We start from the raw sequence: 12,842 nt of genomic DNA, 5'->3' as shown, positions 1-12,842 counted from the left end.
CAAAATTGGACAAGCCCAGTAAAGACATCACATCAGCTCTTCGGCTGAAAACATCCCAGGTGTGGCGCAGTGCAATTAGCAAAAGCTCGAGCACAGTCAATGTCAAGCTAACTTCCTACATCCAGACAACCTGGATTCATATTGGGAAGCTTGTTAAAGGTCTTGGGGATTAATCTTTAATATACAGTTGTTGTCCTGCATGATCCTTCCAAGGCATTCATGGTCTCCCCAATAAGAATGTGATGGTGGAGGAACATTGTGAGAATGGCTGGATGAGCTGTGGAGCTGATCAGTAGTGATCAGTGCTCCACAAAGCTCACTTATAGCTCTGGTCCTTTTCAGCACTTTTATTTCTGAATAGCTTAAGCACACAGTGGGCCTTAATTTGCTGCCCTCTGGCACAACAGAAGACTGACGGAGCTGTCAGAAGGCCAATCCCACCAAGCTGTCACTGATGTTCACATGAGATGTGGCTGTTGGCTGGGTAATATGTGAACTTACTCTAGACTTCAGGCAGTTCTGGGGCAGAAGAAGGCAATGTCATTTGTGGATGACTTTACTAAATTTAAAATATGTTTATGTATTCTATTTATTTGTTGGAGGGGCCTCAGTGACTCCAGATTTTTTTCACAGCTGCTTCCCTGTTGCATCATCTCTAGTGGAAGAGAAGACAGTGCTTCATCTTGGCAGGTAACAGCATGGACTGAGCTGCTTGCATCTCTGCTGTTTCTTGGACAGCACCAACATGATGTACATGGGCCCAGAAGCCTTCAGTGTTTGGTGACTCTGCCTGGGGCAGGTCTTTGCCATCCATCTTCTCAGCAACAAGCTACTGCAAGTACTACGAGCTGTCTGCTTGCTAGGGGACCTTGGCCAACATTTTAGGCCTCGGTCCTTACACTGAAGGTACTGAATGACCTGGGTCCCTGCTGTGGGATGTAGGGTATGGCTGACAGTTGCTTAAAATGTAGTATGTGTTTGCAAAATAAATCCTGCCTGGTGGGGATCAGGTCAGGACTTTCTGAAGGGGAGGTACAGAACTATGTATTGAGCTCTCCTAGCATCAGTGCAAACATTGCTGACTGCTGTGCCAAAAGCCAGGCATCCTAAAGTTTCTTTGTGTGTTTTTTTTTTTTTCCTCATGCTTCCTATAGTGAAATACATGGTAATACATAATATTAAAATAAAAACAAACCACCAAAACAACCTCAAAACTCCTTAAAATTTACCAAACCCACACCTGGGAAGTGTCTCTGCTGCTGGCTGTATACTTCTGCACACTCCTTTCTTTGCCTTGGCCCTTGTAGTCACCTCACTCTTTGGTAAACTGGTTCAGTCCACTAATTCAGCAGAAAGCTAAACCAGCATAAAAGCAGGTAGAATTTTGGGCTTTCTTTACTTTTTGCTGGGTTAGTGAGCTGCCTTGTCTCCAAACCGGGCTGGGAGAGAATTGAGCTGCATGAGGAAGGGGGACTGCAGGGACTGGAGCAGGTTGCAGTAAAGGGTTAGATTTGCTCAGCCAGCTTTCTGGGTGATTTTCTTGGTGCATGGCAGGAAAGGGCCCAGACACAGGGGCCAGGTGCAATGTGTGGAGCTGAGGGCACCACACGAGAATTGCAGCCGTGGTAGTTCTGGGGGTGAGTAGAAGCTTTCCCTCTGGGGGTTATGTTCACCCATTTGCTACTCAGCCCTCCTTTGCTTTCAAAAGCATGCTGCAAGTGCTAGGATAAAACCTCCACCCCAGCTGTCTCTCAGCTACCAAAATATCTCCTTTGCCCCTTGGCCAGCTGTCAAAACTTTCCTGGCCTTCCTAGAGCAAGCGTCTTAGAGGATGTTTCCTTTGGCTGATGAGAACTCGGGGGAACGCTCTGGAGATGACGATGGGACAGCATGTTCAATGCCAGGTGTCTCTCCTAAGCCAGCTCCATCCCCTGAACAGCCTGTCCATCCCCTTAGTAATGCTCTCTGCTTGGTGTGCTCTGGACGGTGAGATTGTGGTTTGAGGAAGAAAGTGATCCAGAATAAAAAAATTGTGCAACTTAAGAGCCAAGAAAAAAGCCTTAATTATTCAACTAGTTTGGAACACTTGAAAGTATCCCTAAAAATAGGTGAAAGGGATGTTTGTCAGCTACAAAGAGATTATCCTGCAGTAGTATTGCTTGTCCTATTTTATGATGATGCTACAGAATACAGTCCCTCAGGTAACCTCATTAATGTTTATGAACGAACCCCTTGTTTTATACTTTTGGTTTGAGAAAGTAGAAATAGGGCAAGAGGCTAGTAAGACTGATTTTATCATATGTGCTTTGAAAAGCCCAAGGATGTGGCTGTAAGGTGTCTATCAGTATATAATGTACACAGGCCAACAATTGGGTTGGGTGCTTGCTAGAGACATACCCTAAGGGAGAAATCCAGGCAGGACTTTGGCTAAAATCCTGGGTGAAATTCTGCATGCTTCCCAGTGGATCTGTCAGCAGGAGGCTGGCACTCTTCTGTTCTCATCAGTCGTGTTGTTTTGATCTCTTCCGGCAAAGGCAACCTGTGACCATATGTTGTTATAGCCACAAGCGCTTCCACAGGGCGGTATCTGGTAAACCCTGCTGCCTGACAGCGCCTCAGCCCAGGGTGGAGGCTTCTTTTCACTATCTGTTCCTTAAAGAGGGCAACTGTTTCTTCTGCCTATCATAACAGGGTGGCAGTTACGAACAGCCCATAACAGTATGGGGTGGTTTCTGAGTCTTACCGCTCCATCCTTAAAAATAACAGCTCTTTTTTCCGAGCCAACCAACAATTGTGGTCAGCCACGAATACCAGTTTAACCATTTGGCGGCTGCCCTATAGGAAACAGCTCTTTCCAGAGAGCCAAAGGAGCCCTAGAGTCACACTGGGCTGGTTTCAGTCAGCAGGACACACTTAACAAATTTCCTTGTATGCAACCAGTCTCTTTAATAACAAGCAAATCCTGGAAAGTTAATACCAAACAAACTGTAGAAGTGTGTAAGAATTAGTAATTCAAATGGATTCTTTATTTGATGAACGAGTGGGCAAAACTCTCTTCCTCCCCACACAAACACGCAGTTTCTTGCTCTGTAGTTCCTTCTCCACCCGTTGTGTGTTGGGACTGTCAGCAGAGTTTATTTTGGGCTCGGTTCCACTACGCGCAGCAGTAGCCGGCTTCGCAAACAGCGCGCTGCAGCTGGAACCGCCCCTTACGGCTTTAGGGCAGAAAGCAGCAATAACGGGCTATTGTGGGCCGGGGGGTCCCGCCCGCCCGCCCCCCGAGAGTGCTGCCGGGGCTGCCCGTCAGTCCCGCGGCGCTGGCGGCGGGGCCGGCCGGCGGGGCCCGCTCGGGGCCCGCTCGGTGCCCGCTCGGTGCCCGGGGCCCGCGGGGGTCCCGCTCCGCCGCACGTGGCGGGGGCTCCGCGGGCCGCGCGCTCCCCGGTCCCCCCGGCGGGCGCTCTTTTTGAATGAATGACCTCACCCGCGCCGGCCAACCGCCGCGCGGCCGCGCTTAATATTCATGAGGCGCCGCGCCAATGAGCGGGCGAGGAGGTTGTTTTAAACGGCAGAGCCCCGCAGCCAATCAGGCCGCTCTCGTAGGCAGCCAACGCGAGGCTGAGCCGCGCCGAGCCCCGCGTCGTGCCCTGCGCTCCGCTCCTGTCCACACTACCGCGAACAATACAGGTATGTGCAGCCCCGCCGCAACTTTTCGGGGGGCGGCTGCCCCCTCCCCGCCCTGCCCCCGCGCCTTTGTCCCTCTGTCCTGCCTGCCCCGGCATGCTTTTTTTTTTTTTCTCTTTTTTTTTTTTTTTTTTTTTTTAATGTTGAGTTCCGTTTTTTCCTTCCTCTGAGTTTTTGAATTTTTTTTTTTTTAATTAGAAAAAAAAAAATCAGGAAATTCGCCCAAAAACTTTGTTTCGCCCCTCTCGCGGGGATCGGTGGTGCCGGGGCAGATGCTGTGCGCAGCTGGTGGGGTGGTGGGCAGCGGGCGAGGCGCAGCGTTTGTCCCCCGTCGTCCTGCCCTGCCCCGCCGGGAGCTCCCCCCGCTGCCGAGGGGCCACCTGCCCCCGGTGCAGCCCCGTAGCTCCGCGCTGGGCTCCCGTGCCGCCGAGAGTAATATGGCTGGTGCAGCAACTACACCGGGACTAACTCCTCTTCTCCCCCGCATGGGCAGGGATTTTTCTCTGCCGCCTCCTAATGTCGCACGGCAAAACGCGCGGCGCCCTCGGCTTTTATGCACCCCTTTCCCAGGGTGGGCTCGGTGGGGCTGGTGGCGGTGGGAAAGTTGTCGGCCGTGCGCAGTGCCGTGCCCGCTGTTTATTCTGCATTAATATGGCTGTCGCTTTAGCATCTGACAGGGATAAACCCTGCGCGCTGCGCCCGGCGGTCCCGGCCAAGCAGTTTTTTTCTCGCCGCCGCCACCTCCAAACTTCCCCGATCCCTTCGCTTCTGCCTCCATCGCTCTTCCCCTGCCCGAGAAGGTGTCTCTGGTGGGGCTGCGCCCGCGGCGGGGCCCCGCATCGCCTTTTCCCCGCGCCGCGCCGCCCGTGCTGTGGGCATTAATATGGCTGGCGCTGGAGAGCCCCGGCGAAGGGAAGAAAGACGTGTGAGCGGCACAGGGATGGGGAGGGGGATCGCGGCGAGGAAAATCTCCTTCCCGGTGCCCCGCCGGGGGCTCAAACCTTTCGCTTTCGCCCCGGCTCCTCTCCCCCCACCTTCCAGTGTCCTCGGACGGGCGCTGGGGGGCCGCCCCGGGGCTCCCCGCACTCTTTTTCTGGCAGCGCGGAGGAGCGTAGCGGCGGCGGTAATGGCTGCACGGGAGCCTTTGTTAGAGAGCGCTGCGCTAGGCAGGGGCCGGGGGGGGGGGCTCCCGCCCGCGCCCCGGCCCCGACGCCCCCGCCGCCCGCCGGGGGGCCAGCGGGGAGCCCCTTGGCGGCGGGGGCGGCGTTTTGGCGGGGCTGGCTGCCGGGGGCGGCGGGCGCGGGGGGCCGAGCGCGGCGGAGGGGGAACGCGGCTTTGTTCGGCGGCGCGGCGGCGGCGCCGGGAGAAGCCATCTTAGCGAGCGGGGCCGGCCCTGGGCGCGGAGCGCGGCCGCCGCCGCTGCCGCTTGCCCCGGCCGCCCGGGGCCGGCCCGGCGCCCCGCGCCCCCGGCCGCCGCCCGGCCCCCCGGCGCCCCCCGCCCGCCGCCCCACCGCATTTCAGGGGCACTTTCTTTCATCAGGAGGCGTTTCACAAAATGGAAGATGAATTATTGGCGTCTGGCGGAGCCGCCGCTGCCCCCGCCGGCCCCGGCCCCGCCGCAGGTGCCCGCGCCGCGGAGCGCGGCCGCCGCTGTGACCTTGGGGGGGCGTCGATGCGGGAGGGCGCGGAGCGGGGCCGGGCTGGGCTGGACCGGCCGCCGCGGGCCGCTCGCCCCCAACTTCGGAGCGGGGCCGGCTCCGCGCCCCGGCCCCGGTACCGCGCGTTTTCCGCCCCCGCGGGGGCAGCGCTGTCCCGGCAGCGGCTGGACCGGGCAGGGCGGCTCACGGCCTCTTTTGCTGCGCCTGGCGGGCTAATGGGCGCAATTAAATATTAACGCTGTGCTAATAAAAATTAAATTTTCAAGGGACTTAGAAGTAGTAAATAGAAAATACTGTTGCGGGGTTATGATTATTTTTATTAAGCGGGGAAAATTTAATACGGAAGCAGGAAAAGAAACGGAGCTCAAAAGTTAGCACCATCGTTTTGGTAACTTGTCGATTGCATCTTTGCGCTGACCACTATGCCTCGAACATGTGTCACTTGGTGGAGCAAGAGCAAGCACAACTCACCTCGCAGAGCTCCACGGGTCCTATTGTGGTTAAAGTCAGCCTGTAGTTGTGCCCTTTTTATATATAAAAGGTTATTGCACTTTTGCGGGGCAACTAATTTGTCCTGCCTGCTTACCTGGGCAGCAGCTGCTAAGACAGACTCCAGCTCCTGAAGGGATAAGTTGCTGCCTGGCACTGTGCATGCCACTCCAGCCCCAGGGCGGTAGCCAACTAAAACAGATACTTTATATTAGTTCATATATAACGCTTAATAGGCAGAAGTATGTATATTTAATAGTCTGTCTCCAGTCTTTGGACATGATGTAAATATATATTAATGTAACACTTAAATCCAGTGGCTGCTTTCTCTTGGCTTGTCTGCAACCCAAGTATCAAGGGAGAATAATTTAAGTCTCTGTATTGGGGATGGTAAGAGGTATTGGGGGAAAGAAAGGGGTGTGTTTCTGATGGGACATCATGTCAGAAGATGCTGAGGGGTGTGTGTATAAATATATGTACACCGTACGTGTGTGCATACATCGGTGTGTGCATTCATCTGTATATCATTCATTTGTTATTTTTTCCTCTGTTCCTACAGAGTCAAGATGGCTAAAGGTGATCCGAAGAAGCCCAAGGGCAAGATGTCTGCCTATGCCTTCTTTGTGCAGACGTGCCGTGAGGAACATAAGAAAAAGAACCCAGAGGTTCCAGTCAACTTTGCAGAGTTTTCCAAGAAGTGCTCAGAGAGGTGGAAGGTACCTTAATTTGTGACTTCCTGAAGGGATAACCTCTTACAGTATCTGCTAGGATGATGTGTGTATGTCTGAACATGAAGGGAGCCAGTGCTGTTTTGGTTTACGTGCTGTTCTTGGCAAGCTGACCTGGCCATTGGTCGGGTGCTGCTGAAGCCAGTAGCAATACTGAACGTTTTAGCCTTGTGTATCTGTGCATTTAGATGCTTCTGCTGGAGTCTGGTATTTTTTATGATTCCTAAGCAATGCCTTTCAGCAGCTACTTCTTTCCAAGTGTGTGTCCAAAGGAGGACTTTGACTGTGCTTGTCTCATTTCTGTTGCTTCCCTGTTGCTGAGTATGTCTGTGGTGGCTGTAATTTCCTGTACAGGACAGTCCAGTTAGAAAACAAACAAATTCTGAAACTCTTGTATTGAGTTGATATGTGTTGGCTTGTTTACATAAAGTTTGCCAGCTATTGAACAGTTGGGTAATCACAAGTTTGGTGTCTCATGTTTTGGTTTTTTAGACCATGTCAAGCAAGGAAAAGGCTAAATTTGATGAGATGGCAAAGGCTGATAAGGTACGATATGATAGAGAAATGAAGGACTATGGACCAGCTAAGGGTGGCAAGAAGAAGAAGGACCCCAATGCCCCAAAACGACCACCGTAAGTGACTTTGAGACATTAAATGCCTAAGTGTTGTGCTTCATTTTCATACCCTGTATGTAACATGGGTTTCCAGGAAGGAGGTAGATGGGGGACACAGTGTTGGTGTAGCAGGACTGGTAGTGATACCTTCTCATAAACCTAGGCAGCATGTGGGCTGCTGACACAAATTGTCAATACTTAGTACTCTTAAACTCGTAGTGATGGAAAACACAGGTGGCTGAGTCAAAGTGAGGCTTGTGTATCTAAGATGGAATTGGGTGAGGGGATACAGAATGCTTAATTTCAAAAGAGCATTGAGTGAAGGAGGCTGCAGGTCTGGGCCTCAGTAAAATCAAAACACGTTTAAGCTTGTGTTTGATTTTGTAAGTTAAGAAAAAGTTTCTACTCTTTGTGCTCGTGCATGTGTCAGTGTTGTGGAGGGGGGATGGAGGAAGGGATGCTCCCTGGGTGTGCTGCTGCAAATGCCGACTGTCCTCTGGTATTTCTTCCCGAGGTCTGGCTTCTTCCTCTTCTGTTCAGAGTTTCGCCCCAAGATCAAGTCCACAAACCCTGGCATATCTATTGGGGATGTAGCGAAGAAATTGGGCGAAATGTGGAACAACCTCAGTGATGGTGAAAAGCAGCCTTACAATAATAAGGCAGCTAAACTGAAGGAGAAGTACGAGAAGGTAAGGAGAGTTGTCACTTGTGCCTCCTCTGTACCAGCTCTTTTGTTGGTGTGCTTTTGTAACATAGGCCCAGCTCAGTTGGCCCCAGCATAGTTGCAGCCGAGCTTTGCACAGGGCAGAGCAGGATAGAGATCCACAGGCAGATTTCAGCAAGGAGGGAGAGCTTTGCCCAGTGATGTGCAGCAGGGGCTGCTTGTGTTGCTTTGAAAAGGGTCTGCTGTGCTGTTACTGGAGCTCTGTCCCATTATCAGGAAACTTTGAGAGGCTGGGTTCTCTTCTCCTCCTCAAAGAAATAGCCATGAATGCAGGGTTCCAGACCTCCATGGCTCATGAGCATGCTGAGGTGTCTGCATAGCTGTGTGCTCCCGTGCTGGCTGTGTCCCCTTGGGGGTGCAGCCAGGGAAGGCCAGTCCCTTTACCTTAATGCCCGCTGCTGTACAAATGCTGTGTGTGTTTGCTGCTTAGAGCAAATTAAGACATCCCCTTGACTTTGCAGGATGTTGCAGACTACAAGTCTAAAGGAAAGTTTGATGGCGCAAAGGGAGCAGCAACCAAAGCTGCTCGGAAAAAGGTAGAGGAAGAAGACGAAGAGGAGGAGGAGGATGAAGAAGAGGAGGATGAAGATGATGATGATGAATAAAACTGTACAATACTTGTCTCCATGTGAATACCATAGAGTAGGGGAAACACCATAAATGAAGCACCTCTTATTTGAGATGGTGTCTCTTGCCCTTATTAGGCTTAATTAAAAAAAATTGGATTCCGATCGCGTTGTAGTTTCTAAAAGTGCTCTAGAAATTGTAACTGGTTTACATGAAGTGGCCATGGGTGTAGTGAGCACCCTGAAACTGTATCAAAGTTGTACATATTTCCAAACATTTTTAAAATGAAAAGGCGCTCTAGTGTTCTCCTAACTCTGTGCACTTTGCTGTTGGTGTAACAAAGCATTTAAAAATGTTTCAAGCATTTTTTTAATTTGTAAGGTGGTGTTACTATATGGTTATTGGCTAGAAAATCCTGGGTTATAAACTGTACATATCTATAGTTTGTAAAAACTAGACAGATTCTTGTGGTACATGCTTAGAGTGATGATGCCTTAGAGGAGCAGTGATTACTTGGAAAGGCTGTACGTTCCCCGGGGTGCCATGGCCCAAAGCATGCACTGTGAGGGTAGATCTATTTACACTACAGTGGGCGTCCATTTAGCTTAAAGTTGTCTTTCTGTATATAGTGAAATAGCATTCTGCTGCCATTCTTAGTTGTGGAAGGGGGTTCAGCTGGCATGAGAAGTGTATGGGTTTTTTTAGTTAAGTGCGGTAGTTTTTAAACTGAAACTGTAGACATCTCTTCATTGTCAACTAAGTGAAGAGCCAGTGCAGCAACTGAAGTTCAAAAACACTCTGTACTTAAACAAATTTGCAACGTTCTGTTTTTTTTGTATGTTTAGAATGCTGAAATGTTTTTGAAGCAAAATAAACAGTATTACATTTTTAAAACTGTTCTTGACAACACTCTAAATTTCTGGTTTAAGAGGATCTTAACAACAGCAAGAGGTTCATTTTGAAGTCTGTGGCATCCCTCAGGGCTGGTGACTTAGGAAACATTCTGACTCAAGGATTAAAAAAAAAAAAAAAAATTAAAAAATGGTGGCCAGCCAAAACTGGCTGAATTGAAAGAGATGGCTGCTCCAGCTAATATGCAATCGTAACTGTTTATGGCTGAGTGGCATAAGATGCTATGCAAGTTTGAACTTTATTACTTGAACTTGGGAGCCTAAATGAACATTCATGACGTAATTGTTTGTTTGTGTGTGTATATAGCAGCATTCAGAGATGCAGAGAAAGGTAGGTGGCTAGGAATGAGGCTGACACCATGGAATAAGTATAAAAGCATAGTTTGGATTTTTTTCAGTTGTGTTGGGTAAATTTATAGCCCAAATGCATTGCTGTACATATTAAAATGTGCCTTTTTTGTCCTGTGTTAAACTGTTTCAGACTTGTGGTTTTTTCTAGCCTCTTGTTTCGTGGCAGGAGCCAGGCGCCTACGTCTAACTCCCTGCTGAAGTAGGAGCGTGGCGCAGGTACTTGGTCTGTGTCCTTTCTCTAATGACACGAGTTTCAGTAGGAACTGGGGGCTTTGAGGTGGGGTGGGGGAGTGACAGTTCTCTTTCCTCTCTGGTCACCAGCTGGTTGTGTCAAAGTCTTGCCTTCTTTCCTAATCCAAGCTGGGGGTGTTTTTGTGGCACTTTAAAGGTAATTCCTGGTCTCTAACTGGTGACTACCACCTTGTTTTTCCTTAGCATGGGAACAGCATATGTTGGGAAAACTCTAGCACCCCACACCACCCCTGAATTCCTTCCCTGTGCTGGCTCTAGTGGTTGGTGCTTGCTTGGTGGAGAGTAGATGGGTACTTGCATTAACTGCCTCAGAGCTGTGGGCTGTTGTGTCCATCTGGTTTCAGAAGACAGTAACTCGCAGGTGCAAACAGTGGGCATGGGCTGCTGCCATCTCTGCTTTTGAGCCAAGTTTGAGATTAATGGGGTCCAGGCTTACAGGCAGTAATATTAGAAAGAGGGTAAAACTACTTAGTTGCCTAATTGAGTAGCACTTCTGGCTTCCTCTGTCTTTTCAACAACATGACAACTTCTCACCAAAAACAGCTTGGCAAAACAGTCTGGTCTAGTGTTGAGGTGGACTAAAACCTGAAAGCAAAATTTTCAGAATGGAGCAAGCTAGAACTTTCATGAAACATAGCAACACATAGCAACTTTCATTTTTAAGGCTAAGTGACCGTTGAATCACACAGAAATACTTTATAGTTGCTTAATTATGGTAATTTTTAGTATCTTTAATGCACAGAAAAGTGGTATTTGCCCTTTTTTATGGGCAGTTGCATTTTAAAAGCCTCAATAAAGCTGCATCTGGAAAAGAAATAGGTACTTCTGTATTTGCTACCCTTTCTGCATGTCTTCTGATGCAAGGGAGTAGGCAGCTGGATATCCCAGGCTGTGGAAATTTGATGGGGAAGTGGTAGAGCAGAAAAAAAAAAAAAGCGATGGCATCAGTTCAGGAGCTCTAATGCTGTTTCTATTGTCTCGTTGGCAAAATCTCCCCTTAGCCACATATGGGACTTGGTGTAGATCACTGTTGTGCAAATCGAGCTTGGCTTTGAATTAACTGCTAGTGAGCTGAGCCCCTATTGATAGTATCAGCAAATGAGGACTAGAGCTGACACCTCTTTGTCTTCATTGTATTGGAAATCCATTTAAGTTGCAGAGCTTGATCAAGGTACCTTACCGTGCACTAACTATTGCTGCTCTGCACACACCTAAAATATGGCATTCCTTGGGGATGCTGTTCAATACAGCACTAGTGCAGGATTCCAGGGACTCGCATTTGGAAATTGCAGATGTAGTGGTGATGTTTCTTCCCTGAATACTCTGGTGTTGATAAATGCCATAGTGTGAATGCATATAAATAACACAAAATTTCCCCCCCACTGTTTTGTGTTCTGACATACCATCTCAAATACTGGGAACTGCTTAATTTCACCCAGCTCCATTATTTTCACAGAACACCCTCTAAATGCTGGTTTTTTTCTCTGCTTTAAAATGCTTGTGGTGTTTCAGAGAAGACATTTCTGCTTTGTGCTGCTGCACAACTCAAACTTCTAGTTCAACTTTAGTCTCAAGCCAGGCAAAGTTAATATGTCTCTTATTAACTCCATGATATGTAGAGAAGAGTAAGGATAAAATAGATTGGGCAAAGGGAGGGGATGGATGCAGATACTTTCCTTGAATGAATTGGACAGAACTCACTGTGAGACTGCTTATGTTTCCAAAATGTGATGTGTTGATGCCCCTCTCCCTGCTGAAGTTGGGGTGAGGGACCAGGGCTTGGCTAAGAAAAAGGGATGCTGCTGGTTCTGCAGCTGTAAAACCCACTTACTGCTGGGGGGAGGCAGGGGAAGGCTTGCCTGTGTGGCATGGTGTCTCTGGATGCCAAAACAGGTGTCAGAGGTCTGAGAACTTTTGCTTAAGAGAAAGTATCTGATGGTGATGTGGGACAGAGACAGCACTGACCCATGTCATGCAGGTCATTTCCCGTGGTTAGTGCTGTTTGGTTTGCACTCAGGATTGTCCAGACTCTTGAGAACACAGCTGCTACCAAAGTGCATCACATTGCTCTGGAATCAAACCATCTGGGGCTGCTGAGCTGCTCTGTACAGGGCAGAATCTGCCCCTGAAAATGAGCCTGGGAGTCTTAGCATGACCCAGAGAGTCAGAGGCTACAGACCCATTGCTCTGTAGCCTATATATTCCAAAATTCAGTTGAGACATGGTAAATATTTGGTGTGAGCCAAATCTGAGCACTCAGACTGGGAGGAAGGGCTGAATCAGGGGAGAGTCCCACCATGGGTGTGGCAGTCACTCCTCACAAGCAGGCACAAGGAAAACTACACTGGCAGGATGTAGCAGCTTCCTACTGCTGTGTCAGGACCCTAACACACCTGTGGGGAAGGAGTGTATAAATTTTCTATAATAAAATTAATTTAAAACCCTAGTACAAATGCATATCTCCCTAGGACAAGGAGAGCCTTCTTTGGGGATGGGACTGAGGATACAAACACAGTCAAAGCATCTCTCATACTTTCTCCCTTTGAACAGCTCTTTTTTAGGTAGTTTTACTCACTCCTAATAAACCCTACAGGAGCAGCAGCAAGGTGCAAGGGCTTCTCTCGGTCCTGGATCAGCAAGTGAATGGCTTTTTACTTCTAGCCTCCAGCACAGTCCTGGCAGCCACCTTGAGTTTGTTTTCCCTCTGATTGCTCAGGCTCTTGTTCCACAAGCAGAGGAACGTCTCCCAAGTAAGCTGTCTTCTGCTGCAGATTTTGGGGAGCTTGGATGAGGAGCATAGGGTGTTCCCAATGGGGCAAGAGCAGGATGCTGCGTTTCTGGCAGTGCTTTCTGACAAGCCCCAGACT

The 12,842-nt window shown here is 49.4% G+C and overlaps 1 protein-coding gene across 1 annotated transcript; it reads left to right on the top strand.

The window, feature by feature from the left end:
• Nucleotides 1-3,521: 3,521 nt before the first annotated feature.
• HMGB3 (high mobility group box 3) lies at nt 3,522-9,355 on the top strand. The gene is given in 6 exon segments (XM_068204959.1): nt 3,522-3,651; nt 3,654-3,684; nt 6,388-6,544; nt 7,049-7,188; nt 7,685-7,859; nt 8,356-9,355. Coding segments are annotated over 6 exon segments (762 nt in total). The 5' UTR covers nt 3,522-3,536; the 3' UTR covers nt 8,500-9,355.
• Nucleotides 9,356-12,842: the final 3,487 nt, after the last annotated feature.

Source organism: Anomalospiza imberbis, chromosome 14 (assembly GCF_031753505.1).
Source record: "Anomalospiza imberbis isolate Cuckoo-Finch-1a 21T00152 chromosome 14, ASM3175350v1, whole genome shotgun sequence".
NCBI classification, from domain to species: domain Eukaryota; kingdom Metazoa; phylum Chordata; class Aves; order Passeriformes; family Viduidae; genus Anomalospiza; species Anomalospiza imberbis.
Note: the sequence above shows the minus strand (reverse complement) of the source record. Positions and strands in the feature narration are given on the sequence as shown.